At 39.9% G+C, this 17,655-nt stretch overlaps 1 protein-coding gene across 1 annotated transcript in view; it reads right to left on the reverse strand.

Moving 5' to 3' along the window:
* The window catches only part of hwt (SH2 domain-containing adapter heavyweight), a 644,945-nt gene that overhangs the window by 77,387 nt on the left and 549,903 nt on the right, over window positions 1-17,655 (reverse strand). Inside the window, exon 3 of the mRNA XM_083118544.1 lies at window positions 15,595-15,724. Coding sequence (XP_082974670.1) covers window positions 15,595-15,724 — 130 coding nt within the window. The remainder of the gene's footprint in view (window positions 1-15,594; window positions 15,725-17,655) is intronic.

The raw sequence follows: 17,655 nt of genomic DNA on the forward strand, positions 1-17,655 counted from the left end.
GAAATAAATAGAAGCTGATTCCAGTCTTGAGAGATAGGTATAAAGCGGCGATAAGAATCGATACTTTGACAAAACGCCCACTCAACGAAAGCCACTTGTAAGCACTTAACCTCAAATGGCTCTTGCGACAGGGACACGGACAAGTACTCGCTTACATAGAACTATATGTACAGAATAAAATACTCTGAAGCATAGCCACTTTATTTTTAAATACTGTTTACAAATTGTCAAATTTTCCTCACATCGAACAACGTTAAGCAAGACTGGAAATAGCCAGAGTGCCATCAAAGTGATTGGTTCTATTTCATTGCCCTGTTTCTAACTGCTCCTGGCAAGGCAATAGAAAAGGCCGCCGCTCCGCCATTGCGGATGCAACGTGTACAAATCTCCTGCGCCTCCCGAGGATGGGGCGAAGGTGCACTTTGGATTGACTCGGCGACAGAAGAAATATCGCCGGAACTTAGCATGATGGAAATGGATGGCTTCCGGTGACGTCAGGGGAATCAACGGCGATCCGCAAGAACAGCATCCACTTCAGAGGAGAGTGAGCGACCGAGGAACGAATTTCAAGGCCCTGGCGGAGAAGAAGTGACAAGAGAGAGAAAAGAGGAAATTCATGTATTCTTCCTTAGCGGTGTGATGACTTTTCATAGCACTGAGGAAGTCTTTACTCGTCACCTGCTCGGTCTAAATTCTGATTCTGCGATTGTGGATGAGAATCCGATATTCACCAACTTTAAAAAACTAAAGTATGAAGTTTCTTGAACACAAAAAGAATTGAAAACGGAATAGAAACACTTCTAAGACTAAGAAACAATTGTATATACCTAGGTATATGGGCAGTCCTGCACCATGTACAGAATAAATTACTCTGAACCATAGCCACTTTATATTTAAATGCTGTGTACTAAACAGTCAAGCTATGCACTTCACGATTTGCCACAGTTTATCTATCAGTTTTGAAAATATGAGTTTTCGCGCAGTTACAGCCTCTCCATGTTTACACAGTCCTGCTTAGTTCATTGATTTTGCTTCTGATTTTCACCCAGAAGCTTTATCTTCTGCTATTTATAGTCCAATGTGGACAAGACTGACACTGATGTCCTTGACACACATAGACTGCTTTAGTGGAGAACCGATGATTCTTGCCAAAAGCAGTGTGGCTCTTGAAGATATCAGAAGTTTGTTTTAAGTCCTTGATATTTAAGATGTCGATGAAAAGCCAACACACTTCTGTGATACGGTCTGCGGCTGTTGCAGTGATGCTCGTAACGGTGCATTGTAAAGCGCCCACTGTTGATCCGCCTTTCATATCTAAAAAACGTCTTCTTGTCTTTCAGAAAGGAGTTAAATTTCTCTAGTGCATTCATCCAAATCTTTGTAAATGCTAAATAGACGCGGACACTCTTTCACGAGACCTACAATTGTGACAGTTTATGTATGTGTGTAGCGCTGTGGGTTGTGGCAAATATTTTTAGTCTGATTTTCATCCAGAAACTTCTACTTCTGCTATTATAGCCTAATATGGACAATACTGACACTGATGTCATTGACAGACATAGACTATTTTGTGAAGACCCGGTAGTGTGACTCTTCAATATATCACAAGATTATTTGTTTTAAATTCACTATTGAGACTAAGTCAACAGATTAAACTGAAATCATAATCACTGTAAAATGTGCTTTTACAGGGGATACCTACTCAATAAATGTATATGAAAAATTATAAGTGAATGCCAACTTATTGAAACGGATGACTTAATAAATAACATTTCCGCTAGTACGAAAGTGCATAATTTATTTAAAAATTTCCACCCACTTCGAAACTATTTGAAGCTCAATTAGCAACATAGTGCTAATGAGTCAACTTATTTTCTTGAGAGTGATGTTTGGATCTAGTGCTTTTAACTAGCAACAAAAAATACGTAGCCTGAGAATTAAAATACTGTCTCCTATCGATATAAAAATAAACTACTTATCAGCATAGCCACGTATTTAGCGAGCACTTCTAAACGTTTCCGTGAACGAAGACATGGAACAGAACAAGGCCGTTGGAGATTTCAATTCTGCAAGGAGCCTCATCTCGGATGCAGGGCAGCCTGCAGGAACTCGCAAAACGCAGGCGGCGTTTATGCAATTAAAATCCAAAGCGTCTACGGTTCTCCTCCCGATGCCGAGCTAAGTTGTCACAGAATTTCCAGGAAACCTTGGAAAGAGTCGTTCCAGTTTCCTTGCTGGAAGCTGCAGACCGAGTACATTGAGCAGCAGTTCCCTCTCGCTTTTATTCCAAAAGGAAAAGGAAAGCGACGCTGAAGACAAGACTCTCCCTGCTAGACGAAGTTTCCTCCACAGAGCCAGTGGAGCAGAACATCTCGATAAGACATGCTGGAAGCTATGATCAGCCTGGCCAAAAATCTAAAGGCTCGATCTGCACTCAACAAATCCTATTGGTAAATATCAGGATAGCAAATTGTATGAACTGAACACACCCTGTTTGTAAACGCCAGGATGTCAATGTCAAGATTATCTCAACTAAACACATCCTGTTTGTAAACACCAGGATGGCAAGATTATCTGCATTCAATATATTCTTTTGGATAAAATCAGAAAGGCAGATACTGTACAAGTACTTACTTAGCAGATACTGTTTGTAATCATCGAAATGGCAAGATTATCCGCACTCAACATATCCTATTTGTAAACATTGTGGCAAAATTATCCGAACTTAACATATCCTGCTTGTAAACTTTGTGTGGCAAGATTATTCGGACTCAACGCCGTATTCTGTGTCTAATATCAGGATAGCAGATTATCTGAATTGAACAGATCCTTTTTTTATGAACCCCAAGGTGACAGATCATCCGCTCCACTCAATAAATCCTGCTAAATTCTAAAATGTTTGATTATGCGCACTAAACAGATCGTAAATATCAGAATAGCAGATAATCAGCAATCAAGAATTGATTACCTATATAAGTAATGAAAATGAACTGTCTTATCTTTCCGATCAGGACTAGCCTACAGTTTTATCAAAAAAGATAATCATACAATAGTACATATCCACAGAAGTAATGCTATCCCGATAATAATAGAAGTAATGACTGTGATAACCGTTTCTGTTCTGTTAAATTGATTGTCGGTTACCGAGAAAACAAGATACGAGTTACATGAAATTACTGTAATATCTGTCATTGGGAATAACCGTTTTATGGAGATAATCTATATATATTGCCCGCCTCACTGTAATGTGTTGATAAGCATGAAATCTGCTATTGTTTTAATTGTCTAGCCAGGATAATCAGGGTATACACCACCTTTTAACTATCTTGGGTGTGCAATTGGGATATTTAACATTGAGATAACGTTATTTCCGAATGATCACAATACATCATTACCCGATACACATAACTATAACAAAAAATATTCATCATGCAATTTGATTATCAAACCATGCACAATTTCTATATGGGATTTATTTTCCTACAATACCTTACTTGTTCCCACGTGAGTTTCGCGAATTCATCGCTTTGGCGATAAAGAGGGGAGAGGTATTTATAAGTCTCTTCCTCTTCTTTTGTTGTTAGAAACAAGGAGGAAACTTATGCAGTTCTTTCAGAAACTACCGGTAAGAAGATTAACACCTGTCGTTTCGAAATCATGATCGAAAAAAACTTTCGTCTTCACTAAGAAGCACCTGTCATGTAGCGGCAAAGCCGTGAAGCTCAAGGAGTCTTTGAATTCTTCAACATTACAAAGCTTACTAAAATAGATAAAATACTTTTTTGAATATCTTTCCTTCATTGTTCAACACGAGTTATTTTCACCCAAGCGCAACTTGTGTTCGCTGGTCCAAGCCTGTCTGTCGTTTACTTTATGCCATCCCAGGCGAATTTTGAAAGCCTACACGCTCCGTTTATGTTTCTGCGTACTTCTTCTCACTTTCAGGACCTCTTTTAACTTTTCGGGACGCGCGCTTATTTCACTGACGCGATCAGTCGCGTGTTGTACTTTTTACAAGTATAAATTAGCTGCTTTCACATGCTTATTTTGTTCTGCATGATTGTTTTTTTTTATGTTTCTATGTTTATACTGTATGTTATTCTTTTTTTTATTTGTTTTGATTTAAAAGCAAATGCAAAATTGTCCTCCTCACCTGAAGATTCATGAAGAAATCGTTCTTTTTCACTTTATCTAATCTGTGTGATAGGTTGAATAAATCAAAATCTCTAACAAACAAAAATAAAATACTACCTGAACCGCGTATTGTAAAAAGTACAACATTCACTGACGCTCATTGTAAACGTAATCGTAAAGATTATTCAACAATTCATCATTGTCTATTGAAGTTATGGAAAATATATTCACGCCAATTTGCATTAATGTTGTATTTAAAGTTTGTAGGATTAACGGTATAAATACAATTCACTATGTAATGTATGTGGAACTTTTCTCTTCACAAAACTAATAAGTTTCCCTACATGTTCCTTGCTGCGGTGATAGTGGCATCTATCGCCCTATTAAATTACTTCAGCTCAATTTGCATATCCTTGAGAGATGCGCGTTCATGTGCGAACACAATAGCCTACAGTGTACCTACGCATAGAAAATGTAACCAGTGTAAGAAACATATGAAACAGAATTATTCAAAATTCTGTAATACGTAAAGAAGCACCTTGCAGTCGTTCTTCTGAAATATTCCAGTAGCTGATAAAAAAAAAGTTCATGTTTGAAATTTTTGCCGTAAATAAGATTGTTTTCCGTACGATACGATAGCGGCATTCCGCTATTCCAATTGTAGCACAGAAACCATTAAGAATTCAAATGTATTTACGGATTAATTTATCACTACTGAAACTTATCTCAAGAAGATTTTCATTTAGTCGCGAGATATTGTAGGTTTATAATTAGTTTACATGGAATATTTTGATTCTGTGCCTGAACTTCAATCATTACGAATGCCTCTCCTTCATTGTAGGAATTTACTTTCTTTTCCACCGTAAATAGTGCTGTTTCATGCATGTCAACTGTTGTGTCAAGCGTTGCAAGATTGAAGAATAATAGCTTATTTGAAAATAATAGACAGAAGTCTCCAAGACCACGGTTTTACCTCCACCTTCCCTACTGACTACAGTGTTGCTTACTCCTGCCCCTTGTCCCTGGAAACAAACAATCCGTATACGTCAATACATGGCTGTATTTCATACCCGAAGAAGAAAAAAAATCTACTACTGTACAACGTGAAATGTAACGAATTGAGCCGGTTTTGAAATACTTCCGTGCATGAGTAAGGTAAATGAACTGAAGCGCACAGTTTGTAACTTTTGCAGGCGCCCACAGTCGAGAGCAAAAGGAATTTCCTCGTCGCTTTCGGTTGGCCACAACCTGCGCAAACTTGCCAGGCGAAACGTGAAAAAAACAAGATAAGTCAACGAGGGAGGCTGCAAGCATAGGCAAGGGAAAAACGAACTTAGAATCGCATCTTTCTCCAGGGGAGAACCAGCGCAATCAAATAGGAAGCTCGAAAACAATCTAAGTGGAGTGGAACCGTGGCTTCACATTTCGAAAACACTTCATCCTTTCTAAGAGCATGCAGGAAGTAGCAAATACACGAACATGTTCTAGGAGGACATTTCGAAAATCTACGCCTCTTCTCAGTGCACGCCACTACATCGATGGTCTTGACACGTTGCAGAAGGAAACTTTCATTAACTTTTGTCGACCCGAAAACCTGCTTCGGTGAGGTGAAGAACATGGAGCTTTGGAATGTAATAAAACAGCATACACTGTGCAGGAATGTTAGAATTGTACTAGGGATGAAAACTGTTTCCTAGATGGCTCTCGCACCGTGCTTCCTCCCCAACATAACATTCATGCCTTGACCCTTGGAATATCCTTAAACTTCCCAACTTCGCCCAAGAGGGAGGGTGGCGTTATAAATTAGGTTCGTAGCCTGTGAAAAATTGGAACCATTTTTTATCTCAAGCCCCCAACCCTCGTTCTCTACACGTACCACACAACACGGTGAACAAAGGACATCCGCTCCCTCCCCAACGACATCTGTGGACAAGGTCTTGTCGTCCCCTTTTGGACAACAATTGATCGCAGAGAGGGTCTTGGGATGACTCCGCGACCATCAACTTCGTTCCGGTGGACAAAGTGCGCGCCATTTGCCCACGTCACTTCCGTCTCCCCCATTCCTCTCCCCGGCAATGCACTGCACGCGAGTCAACTTCACAGACTAGATCTCGAGAACCACCTAAAACTTTGACATTTAATCAACCGGGTAACGTGAGTTTAAAAAGATGGCTGAAGATGGCGGGGTCTTTCAGCCAAGGTTTCAATGTAAACATTTCCGAGAATTTATTCTTACTCAAGAACAGATAAAAAGTTTAATCTTTAAAAAAAATCGTATTTCAAAGATTTTCCACAACATTGCAGGCTGAGATTGCTTGTAAAAGACAATAGCATGTAAAGTTAAGAAGGTGGTGAATAGTGGTGATATGTATAAATATACATAAAATTACCATATAATCTCCAATTGTCACAAATGAGATAATTTGCCTAAGGATTCTTTGATTTTCAGTTACGGATAAATTCGGTGGAGACAAACTATAACTTTTCTCAGGTCAACATACACTGGAAAAGGTTCTACAAATTAATCTCAAGGACAACTTACTATTGATTGATTTCCTTTATTTTACTTCGCTTTTTGTGCCACTTTTCGCTAATTTGCGAAGATGGGGATGAGTGATGTCATGATGAAACACTCACAAACATCCATGTCCAGGCCGGTATTAGACCCGGGACCCCTAGCGTCGTAGCGCGATGTGTTAATCACTCCGCCACGGGGGCCGGCTACACCTTACTCTTGACAATGACCCTTATTACTATATCGATCTTAGATATAGGTTTCATAGACCATTATATCTGTATTACCTTTTCCTTCATTAATCTTAAAAATGCAATAAAATAAGAAAAGTTTCAATCTTACCAATAAAAATAACGTTTCATATATAAATTTATTATCAATCCATTGATTTACAAAAGAGCTGAAACGTCATTTAGAGTTCTAGTGTTATCTAGGTTGCTATATTTATACCGGGTGGTCCAAAAGTCCCGGAACGGTCACATATCGTGAGAAATACACATCGAATCGGAAAACGAAAACATACGTGTATAATACGTGAAAGAAAGCTATTCAATGATATCACACGTGATTCCCTACCCCCGCCCACTGGGGGTGGGGCGGGGGCAACTGTGAAATTTTGAATTGAAACCCCCATTTTGTATTGTAGAATCGGAAAGAGGCCCCCTTCCATATACTCTATTGAAAGGCCTTGACGTGCAGATTCCGAATCTGCAATGGCTTTCACTCTAGCTCAATTAGGGGCAGAGCGTCCCTTTGAATTTTGTTTGGGTTTTATAAAATTTTCTCTTTTTTTTAAATTTTTTTTTTAATCGCCATATCTCCGTTCCTAATTGATCTAGGAGGATGGTTGATAGCTCGTTGGACTCGGAATGAAGTCCTCTTTCCGATTCTACAATACAAAATGGGGTTTCCATTTAAAATATCACAGTTGCCCCCCGCCCCCAGGGGGTGGGGGTGGGGAATCAAGTGTGATATCATTGAATAGCTTTCTTTCACTTATTAAACACGTATTTTTTCGTTTTCCGATTCGATGAGTATTTCTCACGATATGTGACCGTTTCGGGACTTTTGGACCACCCGGTATATTTATTTATAAGTAAAAATCCGGGAGGCCTATAGGGGGGAGGGATGCTGGACCTTACAAAATAATATGTATGTACGCCATAATTATTATGCAATGTACACTAAAACTGCCGTGGGGTTCCAAAGATGGTAAGGCATTTCAGAAACTATTTTTAAAGACGGGGAGGAAAATGAAAATGCAGTTTTGTAGCTTAATTTTTAGGTGACACAATTTTGCAACATATGTCCTAAAAATTCAAGACTTTAAAAGAATTTGCAGATAATTATTTTGTACCTTACATAATAGATTAATGTGTAGAAATATAATTAATAAATAACGAAAACAATGAAAGATAATGTTAAGTGAAAGTCAGCACTGCAAACCCAAGGAAATAAAAGTTGAAAGTGCATTTAGCGGCTTCATCGTGAAGTTTAAGATCTTTACAAAATTCTTGTAACTTTGTAACTCTTGTATTATTGAGAGGGAGCGGTTCAATTTACATACATTGTTTTGTAAAATTAGCATTTTAAAATTATATCCGCACATATAAATAGAAATAATTTTCATGAAGCATATTCTTAATCATATCTGCTTTCTCACCCTATTCTGGGACATTACCGCGTACTGAAGATTATTTTCGGGATACCGGGACAAATAATACCATTCCGGGATTGTTACGGAAAGTCCGGGACGTATAGAAACCCTGGCATTATCTGAGAAAGTGCCACAATTTGAAAACGAACTGAATTATGGTTATGAATTTATTTCTGAAAAGTTCATATGCCGGTGGTTCCCGAGCAGAAATCTAAACCAGCACAATTTTCAGAGTTGACACCAGCGTATCCCCGAATCTCGTGAGAAATCTGACGATGCTGCAACATTAATGAATCCCTCCCAACTCCCAAAACCTGCCAAATAAAAAAAAAAGGGTCTTGCATTCTTTCTGAAAAATGAAAGCAAATAAGCCATGGGATTCTAAGGTCCCATGATTCACGAGTTGTTGTGACGTCATTGTGAGAATCGCTTGACGATAACGTCTCTCCTCTCCCTCTCTCTTCCCGCCTGTTTAATTAGCCAACTTAAAGTTTTAGCAGTTAATTTACAGGGGCCCGGATGTTAATTCGAGTTGACGTAAAGGGGAGGGGGAATAGCGTCCCTTAAAACGTGGAAGCCACCAAATTTGGAGAATGGATATCTCCACCAAAGCTAAGGAGGTTCTTCGGGAGAGACATTACCCTGGATGCAGCTTCCGTTTCACACCGAGGTACCGGAAGTGTACGCCGTGCTGTGCTGACGTGCTTTACCTGCTTTACGAGGCAGTTACATTACAATAACCAGTTTATCTGCAATACACGGCTTCTGATTTCTATGTCAGCGACGCCATATCGTGCGAAAGATCTGAATTGCCCATTCCTCACCAACATTTCCATGCAAAATTGCCGGTTGCGCCTTCCATGAACACGGAGTATTTATTACTTTCGTACTCTTCGAGCAGAAATCCTGATTCAATATTTGTACTAGCACAACAGGTTTTGATTGAATTGAGTGATTGAATTGTTGTTTTAAATCCACTTTATGCACGGTAAGGGCTAATCGGGACTGGACCTACAGATTAAAGTGGGATCCGAACCACTGTGCCATGTGCCTCCACCGGGTATCGAACCCGGGACCCCTTGATTACACGGCAACACACCTACCACTGCGCCATCGGGGAGGCCTAGCACAATAGGTGGCCGAGATAATAGGATAAAACGCTATTTTTGCTCTGTATTGTTCTACAAGACGTTGTCCTCTGCTTATTGAGTATTTTGTTTCGATTTTCAAACCTCACATTGTGAGAGTGATGAATAATTTGCGTACTAGTACCTTTGCCAGAAGCTATACCTTCGATTTCTGCACTTTCCTTATTCCAAGATGGAATGTACAACAGTGGCTCATCAGCCACTTTTTGTATTCGGATAATTTCGTGTATCATACGTTGGACGTTGTTCTCACAGATTTGCACAAAACAAGAGTTCAGGGGTGTCAGAACCCCATCCTGTGATGCAAAGCGTTCCAACAGAAGGTAAAAAAAAAAGTGGGGAACATGCATGTACACGTGGTTTCATGCAGCTGTCGGAATTATTCCATGCATAACATGCATTGTAGTTTCCTCTTGGATAAAATGTTAGAAAACGTGCGCGATATGCATGCAAAAATAAAACACAAGAATGTTGGATTTACGCGATATTTTTCGTTGTTAAACACAACATGTGTTGAAAATCGTGAAAAAAAAGACACAATTTCCGTTATTTCGAGATTTCGAATGGGTAAAAAAAATGTGTTGAGAACATGTTACTGCACATTCATAAACACTTTTTCCCATCAATTAACATTCGGTGTTATCGCGTTTGGTAAAAATCAAAGTCCTTACTAATATATTTCCTTGGCCACAAGAAGTCACTATGAATTCCTTGCACAAAGGCAAACGGTAAATCAGCAGTGTTATTTGGAAGTGCTGACAAGGTTACGGGAATCTGTTCTGATCAAAAGCCGACCATCCACCTTATTAACCTGGCTCTTCTCAAAAATTAAAAATATCCTGAAGGCGCAACAAGGCAAAGATTTGCTGACATTACTGACATCCAACGCAACGTGACAACGTTACTGGGTAGTCCTCCGGAAAATGATTTTTCAAGACTGTTCCTGGCAGAAGCAGCATCGTCCCACGAAGTGCATAACTTCACAAGGAGATAATTTGGAAGGCGACAGCAGTCGCTGGTGCAGAGGTAAGTAAATTTTGCTTTCACAGGACCATTCATGGAAATAAATTGTCCAATTTTGACAGTTTCAAAAATCTATGCACCCTGACTTAGGAAACGAAACTCGAAGGAGTATTGTACTGTAAAGTGGCAATATAGCCTTTGAAATATAGTTCGATGTTTACGAGGGCCAACAGGACAAAGAAAAATGATCAACAATTTTTGATTTCGATGCCAGAAGTAAATTTACAGGTTTTGGGATCAAAATTTAGACTTCTCTTCAATGTAGTTTGTTTAAAGAGTGCACATAACACCATTGTTTCTAACTGGAGAGAGGAAGCAGACTCTGATTCAACGCACCCACAAACGAGAGAGAGAGAGAGAGAGCAGCCTATGCGACGCCCGCACGTTGCTTTCCCAAGTATCCATTATAGCTAATGGTCGGAAGCAAAAGCCGACAGCCCGGCCACCTTAATAACGCCGGCTTTTAACATAATCCCATTACTGGACGGGAGAGGCAATATGCATTTACGGGAATCGGAAAACTAGCAACAACGTGCATCGCACAGGCAACGAAAAAAAGGGAGGGAGGAGGAAACAACGGTTAGAATATGATCTCGCATGTTATTGTAATCGTGCCGACCGGGAAATAAAGTGTTTACGGTTTGGTAATGTTATTGCCTTTTGGATGCAGGGTTTGGGTTTGTTTTTCTGCAGTGAGTGGGGAACGCGAGAGGTTCACCCCGTCCTCCCAGAGGACAGAAACAAGCAATGGCGAAGGAATACAAAAATAATAATAATAATACTCGACCTCGACTGCACTACAGCGCCTAGAATAACGTAGTGTGGAAAACGGCATGCTTCTGCGCTCTCAGGCTGGTTCCACTCGAAAATTATACCGCTAGAGGCGCTGGTGTCGGTACACGTGCTAGGCATTCGTCTGCTTATAATGGAAGTAAATGGAGTTCTCGCTGCAACGTCTGATTCTTTTACATGAAGCATTTCTATGAATGTGATAATTGCTATGATATTTGGTACAGTGGTCGCGAAGATATTAACGAAGATTCTAGACAGTCGACCACGTCCTGTTATCGTCATACTTTCGTTAATAATACGGGAGAAAAAATACGCGTGGAATGTTCTTGGCAACTAAATTTTTGTGTATGAATTAGGTTCATTATTATTATTATCATCATCATCATCATTTCTTTTAAAGATATACACACTGAAGCATTTGTATTTTGGATATTTATCTCTTTTCTTCTGCCTTAAACTAATCGCGGCGATGATGATAATGATGATTGCATGAAACGACAAGGGGAACCCCACAAAACTTTCTTAGTGCCATCGACAACTTTCAAACCAATGGGACAAGCGACACGGGATGTTCACACTGTCACACTAGTGACACACACTTCCAGATTGTAAAATAGCATTCATTGCACATGAGGGTCCAAACAGCAAACGACACGTTCATATGGCGTATTCGCGTGCTACTTGTTACTTCGGTCGGAAAGCTCCTTAAAGGAAGGGTGCTGAGACCGAAGCGACGCGCTACAGGGGGAGTTCCCAACTAAGTGACAAGCGACATGGTGCCTTCAATCTATTAGCAAGCGTTGCTTGCGAACAACAGATAGGCGACACGATAAATCGCACATTACAACAACAGATCTAGGCGACACGATATGCCACACGTGTCGCTTTGTCGCTTCTGCGTCGCTCAAACTGGGCCATTTCCTCAATAGCTTGCAACATTTGCCGTGGTTTGTTGTTCGCGCATACGCGATGCAATGAGTGTCTTACTTTAGTGAGATTGCGCACCAAAGCGGCACGCGACACTTATCGCTTGAGGTTTTCACCAACCGAACGCTGGCCTGTGCTTCCCGTCATGCCGCTACGATGTGAAATGTTGCTCTTGATTGGCTCCTTTCCAAGCAACATGTATCACTTCGGTATGAAAGTTGCCTTGGTCCGAATGACCCGTGTCGCTTTGGTGTGAAATCCTCGTATCGTTTGTCGCTTTGGTGTAAAATCTCCTTGAGGAAACGGTTCAGTCAGAGCTTTTGTCCCTACGGTTCGAAAGGCTGCATTGATTTCCGACTGCTCGCTTTCAAGCTACATTTGTGGTTTGTCGCCTCGGTATGAAATATCTCTCAGGATACTATTTATATTCTAATAACATAGAAAAATAAACTCTAATACACAGTCCAAGACCTGACGTCCGGAATCACATTGCGATGTTTCTTCTTGTGTTACGCATGCTATTTATTTATTAATTTAATTTTACTTTTCTTTCCAAATTAATGCCATTTCGTGACTGCAAATCACTCCACAAATATAACTGTTTCCATCAATTCACTTACCGCCTTTCTAGAGAAACAAATCTACACAATATATTCCAAAAACTAACTAAGCCGCATTACTTTCATAACAAAATTAGCACGTGTGCCGATCGCACTGCCATCTACTTGTCATCGTCTCGGGGAACCAGTTTCTTGGGTCATTTTCCACACTACGTTATTCAAGGTGCTGTAACTGCACTAATCAATTGATCGACTATACCACTTTAAACAGTTATTCGACTATACTGTCAGTTACTCAGCAACTATTCTAAACATCAGAAATGGTACACTTGTTTCTTTAACAATTAGCTTGCCATCCACAAACGGGAGAAAGAAAAGGTGTTACTTTGTTTTTACGACTGATGTGTACACTCATCTCACTTAGTACTCCGGCAGTTTGTTTCATTATACAGCATATTTGCAGAACATACAATTAAACCTACAAGTGCATCAATCGTAACATCCCAGCTCGATATCGTGTATAATCTTGCACAAACTTGTTCTAACTTGCCCAGACCTGTAGTTGGATTTTGTTGAGAAAGACGTTTTGCCACAGGAAGCGGCGAGATGGCTACCTTGGGAAAGATGAGGGAAGGTCAAGCAAAAGTGACAAAACGAGGAGAATCGGGGGGCAGGCTTTTTTTTTATAATCGCTAATAGGTGAAGACGGAGGAAGAGAGGTTCTGCACAATATCGAACAGGGTGAGTTATCATTATTCCTCTGTCTGCCATTCTCAGTCAGAAGGGTTAGGATAAAACAACTGTTATGTCATTTACTTAAGATAGATCAGTTACCTCGTATCTGGCCGCTGTCGGGCCTGGCGCGACAAGCAAGTGGTGCAATTTAGGGGATGAGCTACACCCCATTGGTTCGATCCCCCGTTCTACAGGGTAGAACGCTACGCAATATATAAAACACACCTTATTACTAACTTCGTTGTCCGTACATTCTTTTAACTATACTACATATATATTTATGTATATATATAGTTACCTAATGGTGTAACTAAAAACATAAGTCTAAAGGGTAAAGCCGCCAATATATACAAGTTTCAAATATAGTATACAGTGTAGACAGTTATGATCAAAATTCCGATCGGAATGTTCTTTATAGAGGATCTTGTTCATTACTTCTACCCGGTGTTCGTAAGGTCGGTAAAGGGGAGTCAGGGGCACTTAGTACACACTGTAAAAAAGTTGTGTTAAAACGAGGTAGTGGTCCAAGGAGGTTCATTACACATATTGCAACCATTTACCTGTGCTTTTTTAACATCTCTGGAGTTGACGAAAATGTGGTATGAATCTCTTGGAACCCCTGTCTGTGTGGTTTTGACACCATTTTGTTTTCAGTGCAGGAAACTATAATTTACAGTATAGTATATTCTATACACAAGCTTCGTATAAGCCTCTAACACTTAATACAACTAATGGTGTGCGTATGATGCATATGATTTCTAGATATGGTATGCAGGTGTATTATGTACGTAGATCACTGCTTACCAGCAGTACCATCCCTTCCAAAATAGCACATCTCAGGCAGTACATTTCATTATTATTGTATTATTGTTTTCTAGATAAACTTGCAAATTATTGTTGGGTATACCTAGATAATAAACCGAGCATCCTACATACTGGCACATAGTTGTGATGTAGGCCACTCACACTAATAATATTTGAAAGCACGAAAAGATAATTCCAATATGCGATATGTTTGCCTTCCACGGAAGCACAGGTGTCCTCCTTATTTGTAGAGGAAGGGGCGCTTCTTTGCCAGTTAACTATTAAAATTGAACTGAAATATTTGTTTGAAATGTGGGATTTATTTATGGGAGAATAAAACCATCCCAGGCAGGGATGAAAATGTTGCCAGGTATGGTTCAATTTATTGGGGGAAATCCTTGACGTAACCCTATGAATTTGCACCTTGATCTCAAGCGCTAATATACACTCTGCACGTTAGAATTTGTAAGACGTTTTGTTTTAATCGTAGATCCTCCTCAGTGGCGTGCTCAATCGGGGAGAGGTTGATGGGGGTTATAACCCCCCTTTGGCCAAGTATTCTTAAAAAAGAAAGTCAAAGGCAGGAAAAGGTTGCAAAATGAGGGCTGACTACTAGAAAAATCTACGTAACGCTTTCGAAAATTCTGGGTACGCCACTCAATTTTGGTTAAACCCTTAAGGGCCAACAAGCACTGTCATACGACTGTGTACTTTTAGGAAACATTTAATAATAAAATTATTATGTTCCTTTTTACACACACGCGCGGGCGCGCATTAGTTAAAGTCACACATACGAAAACAGACATTACAATCCCTCTAAAGACAAACACACAGAGCTGTGAAAACCGACGCCAAACAAGAGACGCGCGACATTTTGATGTTTGCCAGCCAATTTCCTGGGGAAGCAAATAAACGACAGCCAGCAATCATGGAATCGGGAGGCAATATGTTTGCATTCCACGGAAGCACAGGTGTCCTCCTTATTTGTAGAGGAAGGGGCGCTTCCTTGCCGAATCAGTAGTGAGAAAAGCGGCAAAAAAAAATAATTGCTAAAAGGCAAAAGGAGGAAAAAGGAAGAAATACACAGTGTATAATACAGGTGAAAGAATAAAGGTACAATTAGAAAGAGAAAATGATAATGCATGGAGAACAGAAATTGAGACAATAAAACGAATTTTATATATATATAAAAAAACAAAGGGGGGAATATACACAAGATACCCGATTGGCAAGGGTGTTTCTACTGCAGAACAAAATTGAATGGGGAGTGGTTTAAATGGGGTGGAAAAGTTGGCCTACCTGTGGTGCCCGGATACGGCTGAGAGTAGTCTCTGTCTGGACTTGTGTAAAGTTTGCCGCTCGGCTCCTCCCCTGGTTCAAGATAGGCCTTAGAGTCCTGAGGGTCGCTGTACGCTTCGATTACCTCCACCTGGAGAGAGAACATACAAATATGAGTACATTAACTTACAAGTTCCGCTAGCACATGAGTAAAGTCCCTCATGCTACACATTTATGCTAAAATTAATTATTGCAGTTGTCTTAAAAGGTAAAATTAGATTTTTAAATATAAATATTGCAGGTGAAGTCTTCAAAATTTCTTCGAACAGATAGAGCAAAAAAGTATAGAAATCAGAGAATTTCATTCATATATAACAACACATACCACAAATACACAACAACAAAAAAATAAAGTATGCCCGTGGTTCTAGTGTTAATAACAACATCCTACTTTACATAAGTACATAAGTATTTTTATTGAAATTGTGTACAGGGTGGCCCTCGGAAAACAATACACAACAAAAAGACGATATTCCGAACTGGCACATGGCTATACGGAATTGATTCATGGCTGTCTTATTTACACAAATTGAGATTATTGATACACCACAATCTGTGCCAATGTCTTGAATACATCACGTAAATGACATACATCGGCGTCGATACATTTCTGCAAGCGATTCCTGAAACCTCTTATCAATTTTGAATTTTGAATTTTTGTTACTTTGCGTTGCTTTTCTTTCGTTCTTGGCTAAACGCAACTATGAGGATGAGTGATGATTAGATGAAATTGATAAAGTAACACTGGCAAATAACAGCCATGACCAGGCTGGGACTCGAACCAGGGAACTTCGGTGGCGAGTCCGAAAGTCGACCACTTAATGCGTTCAACCACTGAGCCGTTCTCAGGAGTCATGACCTGTGGAACAGCTCAATCTCTTCACGGATTGTAGTTTTCAAATTCCCAGTACCCTGTATCCACAGGGAGATAATTTTGTTTCTCAGATATTCCTCAAGGGAAAAAAAACGTGGGGCTTTCAGATATGGAGAACTGGCCGGCTTAGGGATATACTCAAATCTTCAGAACACTCCATTTGGAAAGAACTACCTCAGTTTGGCAATCTTTGTATGGGCTGTGTTAACTGCAGCCCCATCTTGCTGGAATTATATTGTGTTGAGAATAGCTATTTCTTAAGCAAGTTGTCAATTCTGTCCTCATACCTATTGGAATTCACTGTCGCAGAGTGTCATCATCTTCGATGCCAATGAAAACTCCGATAGCACACCACAGGACAATCTTTGGGCTATGTTGAGGTTTTCCACAAAGAGTGTACACTGTACAGTTACTCTCTCCCCACACGGAGTTTTGCGTATTCACAAAAATCCGTTCCGATGAAAGTTCGCTTAACCAGCCATTAGCAGAGCATCAAAATGCACTCCTCCTCCTCCACTATCCAAGGAAACTCTGTGCGTAAGTTTCTCCTGCTCACCTAACCACCGGACGTAGCAGTTGCAGTTTCATCGAGCGAAACTTTATATGCAATTCCAAAGTCCAATCAGGGTAATGCGGCATATGTCCAGCGTCCCCTACATGGCAACGAAAATATCTACCCGTTACTGGATCTGTTTTTCTACCGTTTCATCCACAAAGGTATCATCCTTCTGCTTGAAACACGAAAATACGCTTCATAGCTATAACACTTTTAGCGTGCACGTGGGTTCTACAGCCTGAATACCCACCGGAATTGGCAAATGACTCGTGGCATACTTGTGTTACGGTAACACGGTTGGTGCCATACATATTCCTATTTCTAGAGTGTCATTGTTATTGTACTATTTCACGCTGACTCTCCGTGGAACTTAATATTACTTAGATAGAACACAATCAACAAATTATGAATTTTCATCTTCAAACAGTATTTTTATATTACTCTAATATGCAAACTGTGCAATGTTCAATCAGTATTCTTATTATTTCGTATAACAGCAGTTCTCTATCTCTCCCTCTCTCTCTCCCCTTTCCCTTTTGTCTAAAGCAATGTGACACCTTTATTTATTATTCTTTGAATTAGCTACCGCTTA

Source organism: Lepisma saccharinum, chromosome 3 (assembly GCF_977018435.1).
Source record: "Lepisma saccharinum chromosome 3, izLepSacc3.1, whole genome shotgun sequence".
Taxonomy (NCBI): Eukaryota; Metazoa; Arthropoda; class Insecta; order Zygentoma; family Lepismatidae; genus Lepisma; species Lepisma saccharinum.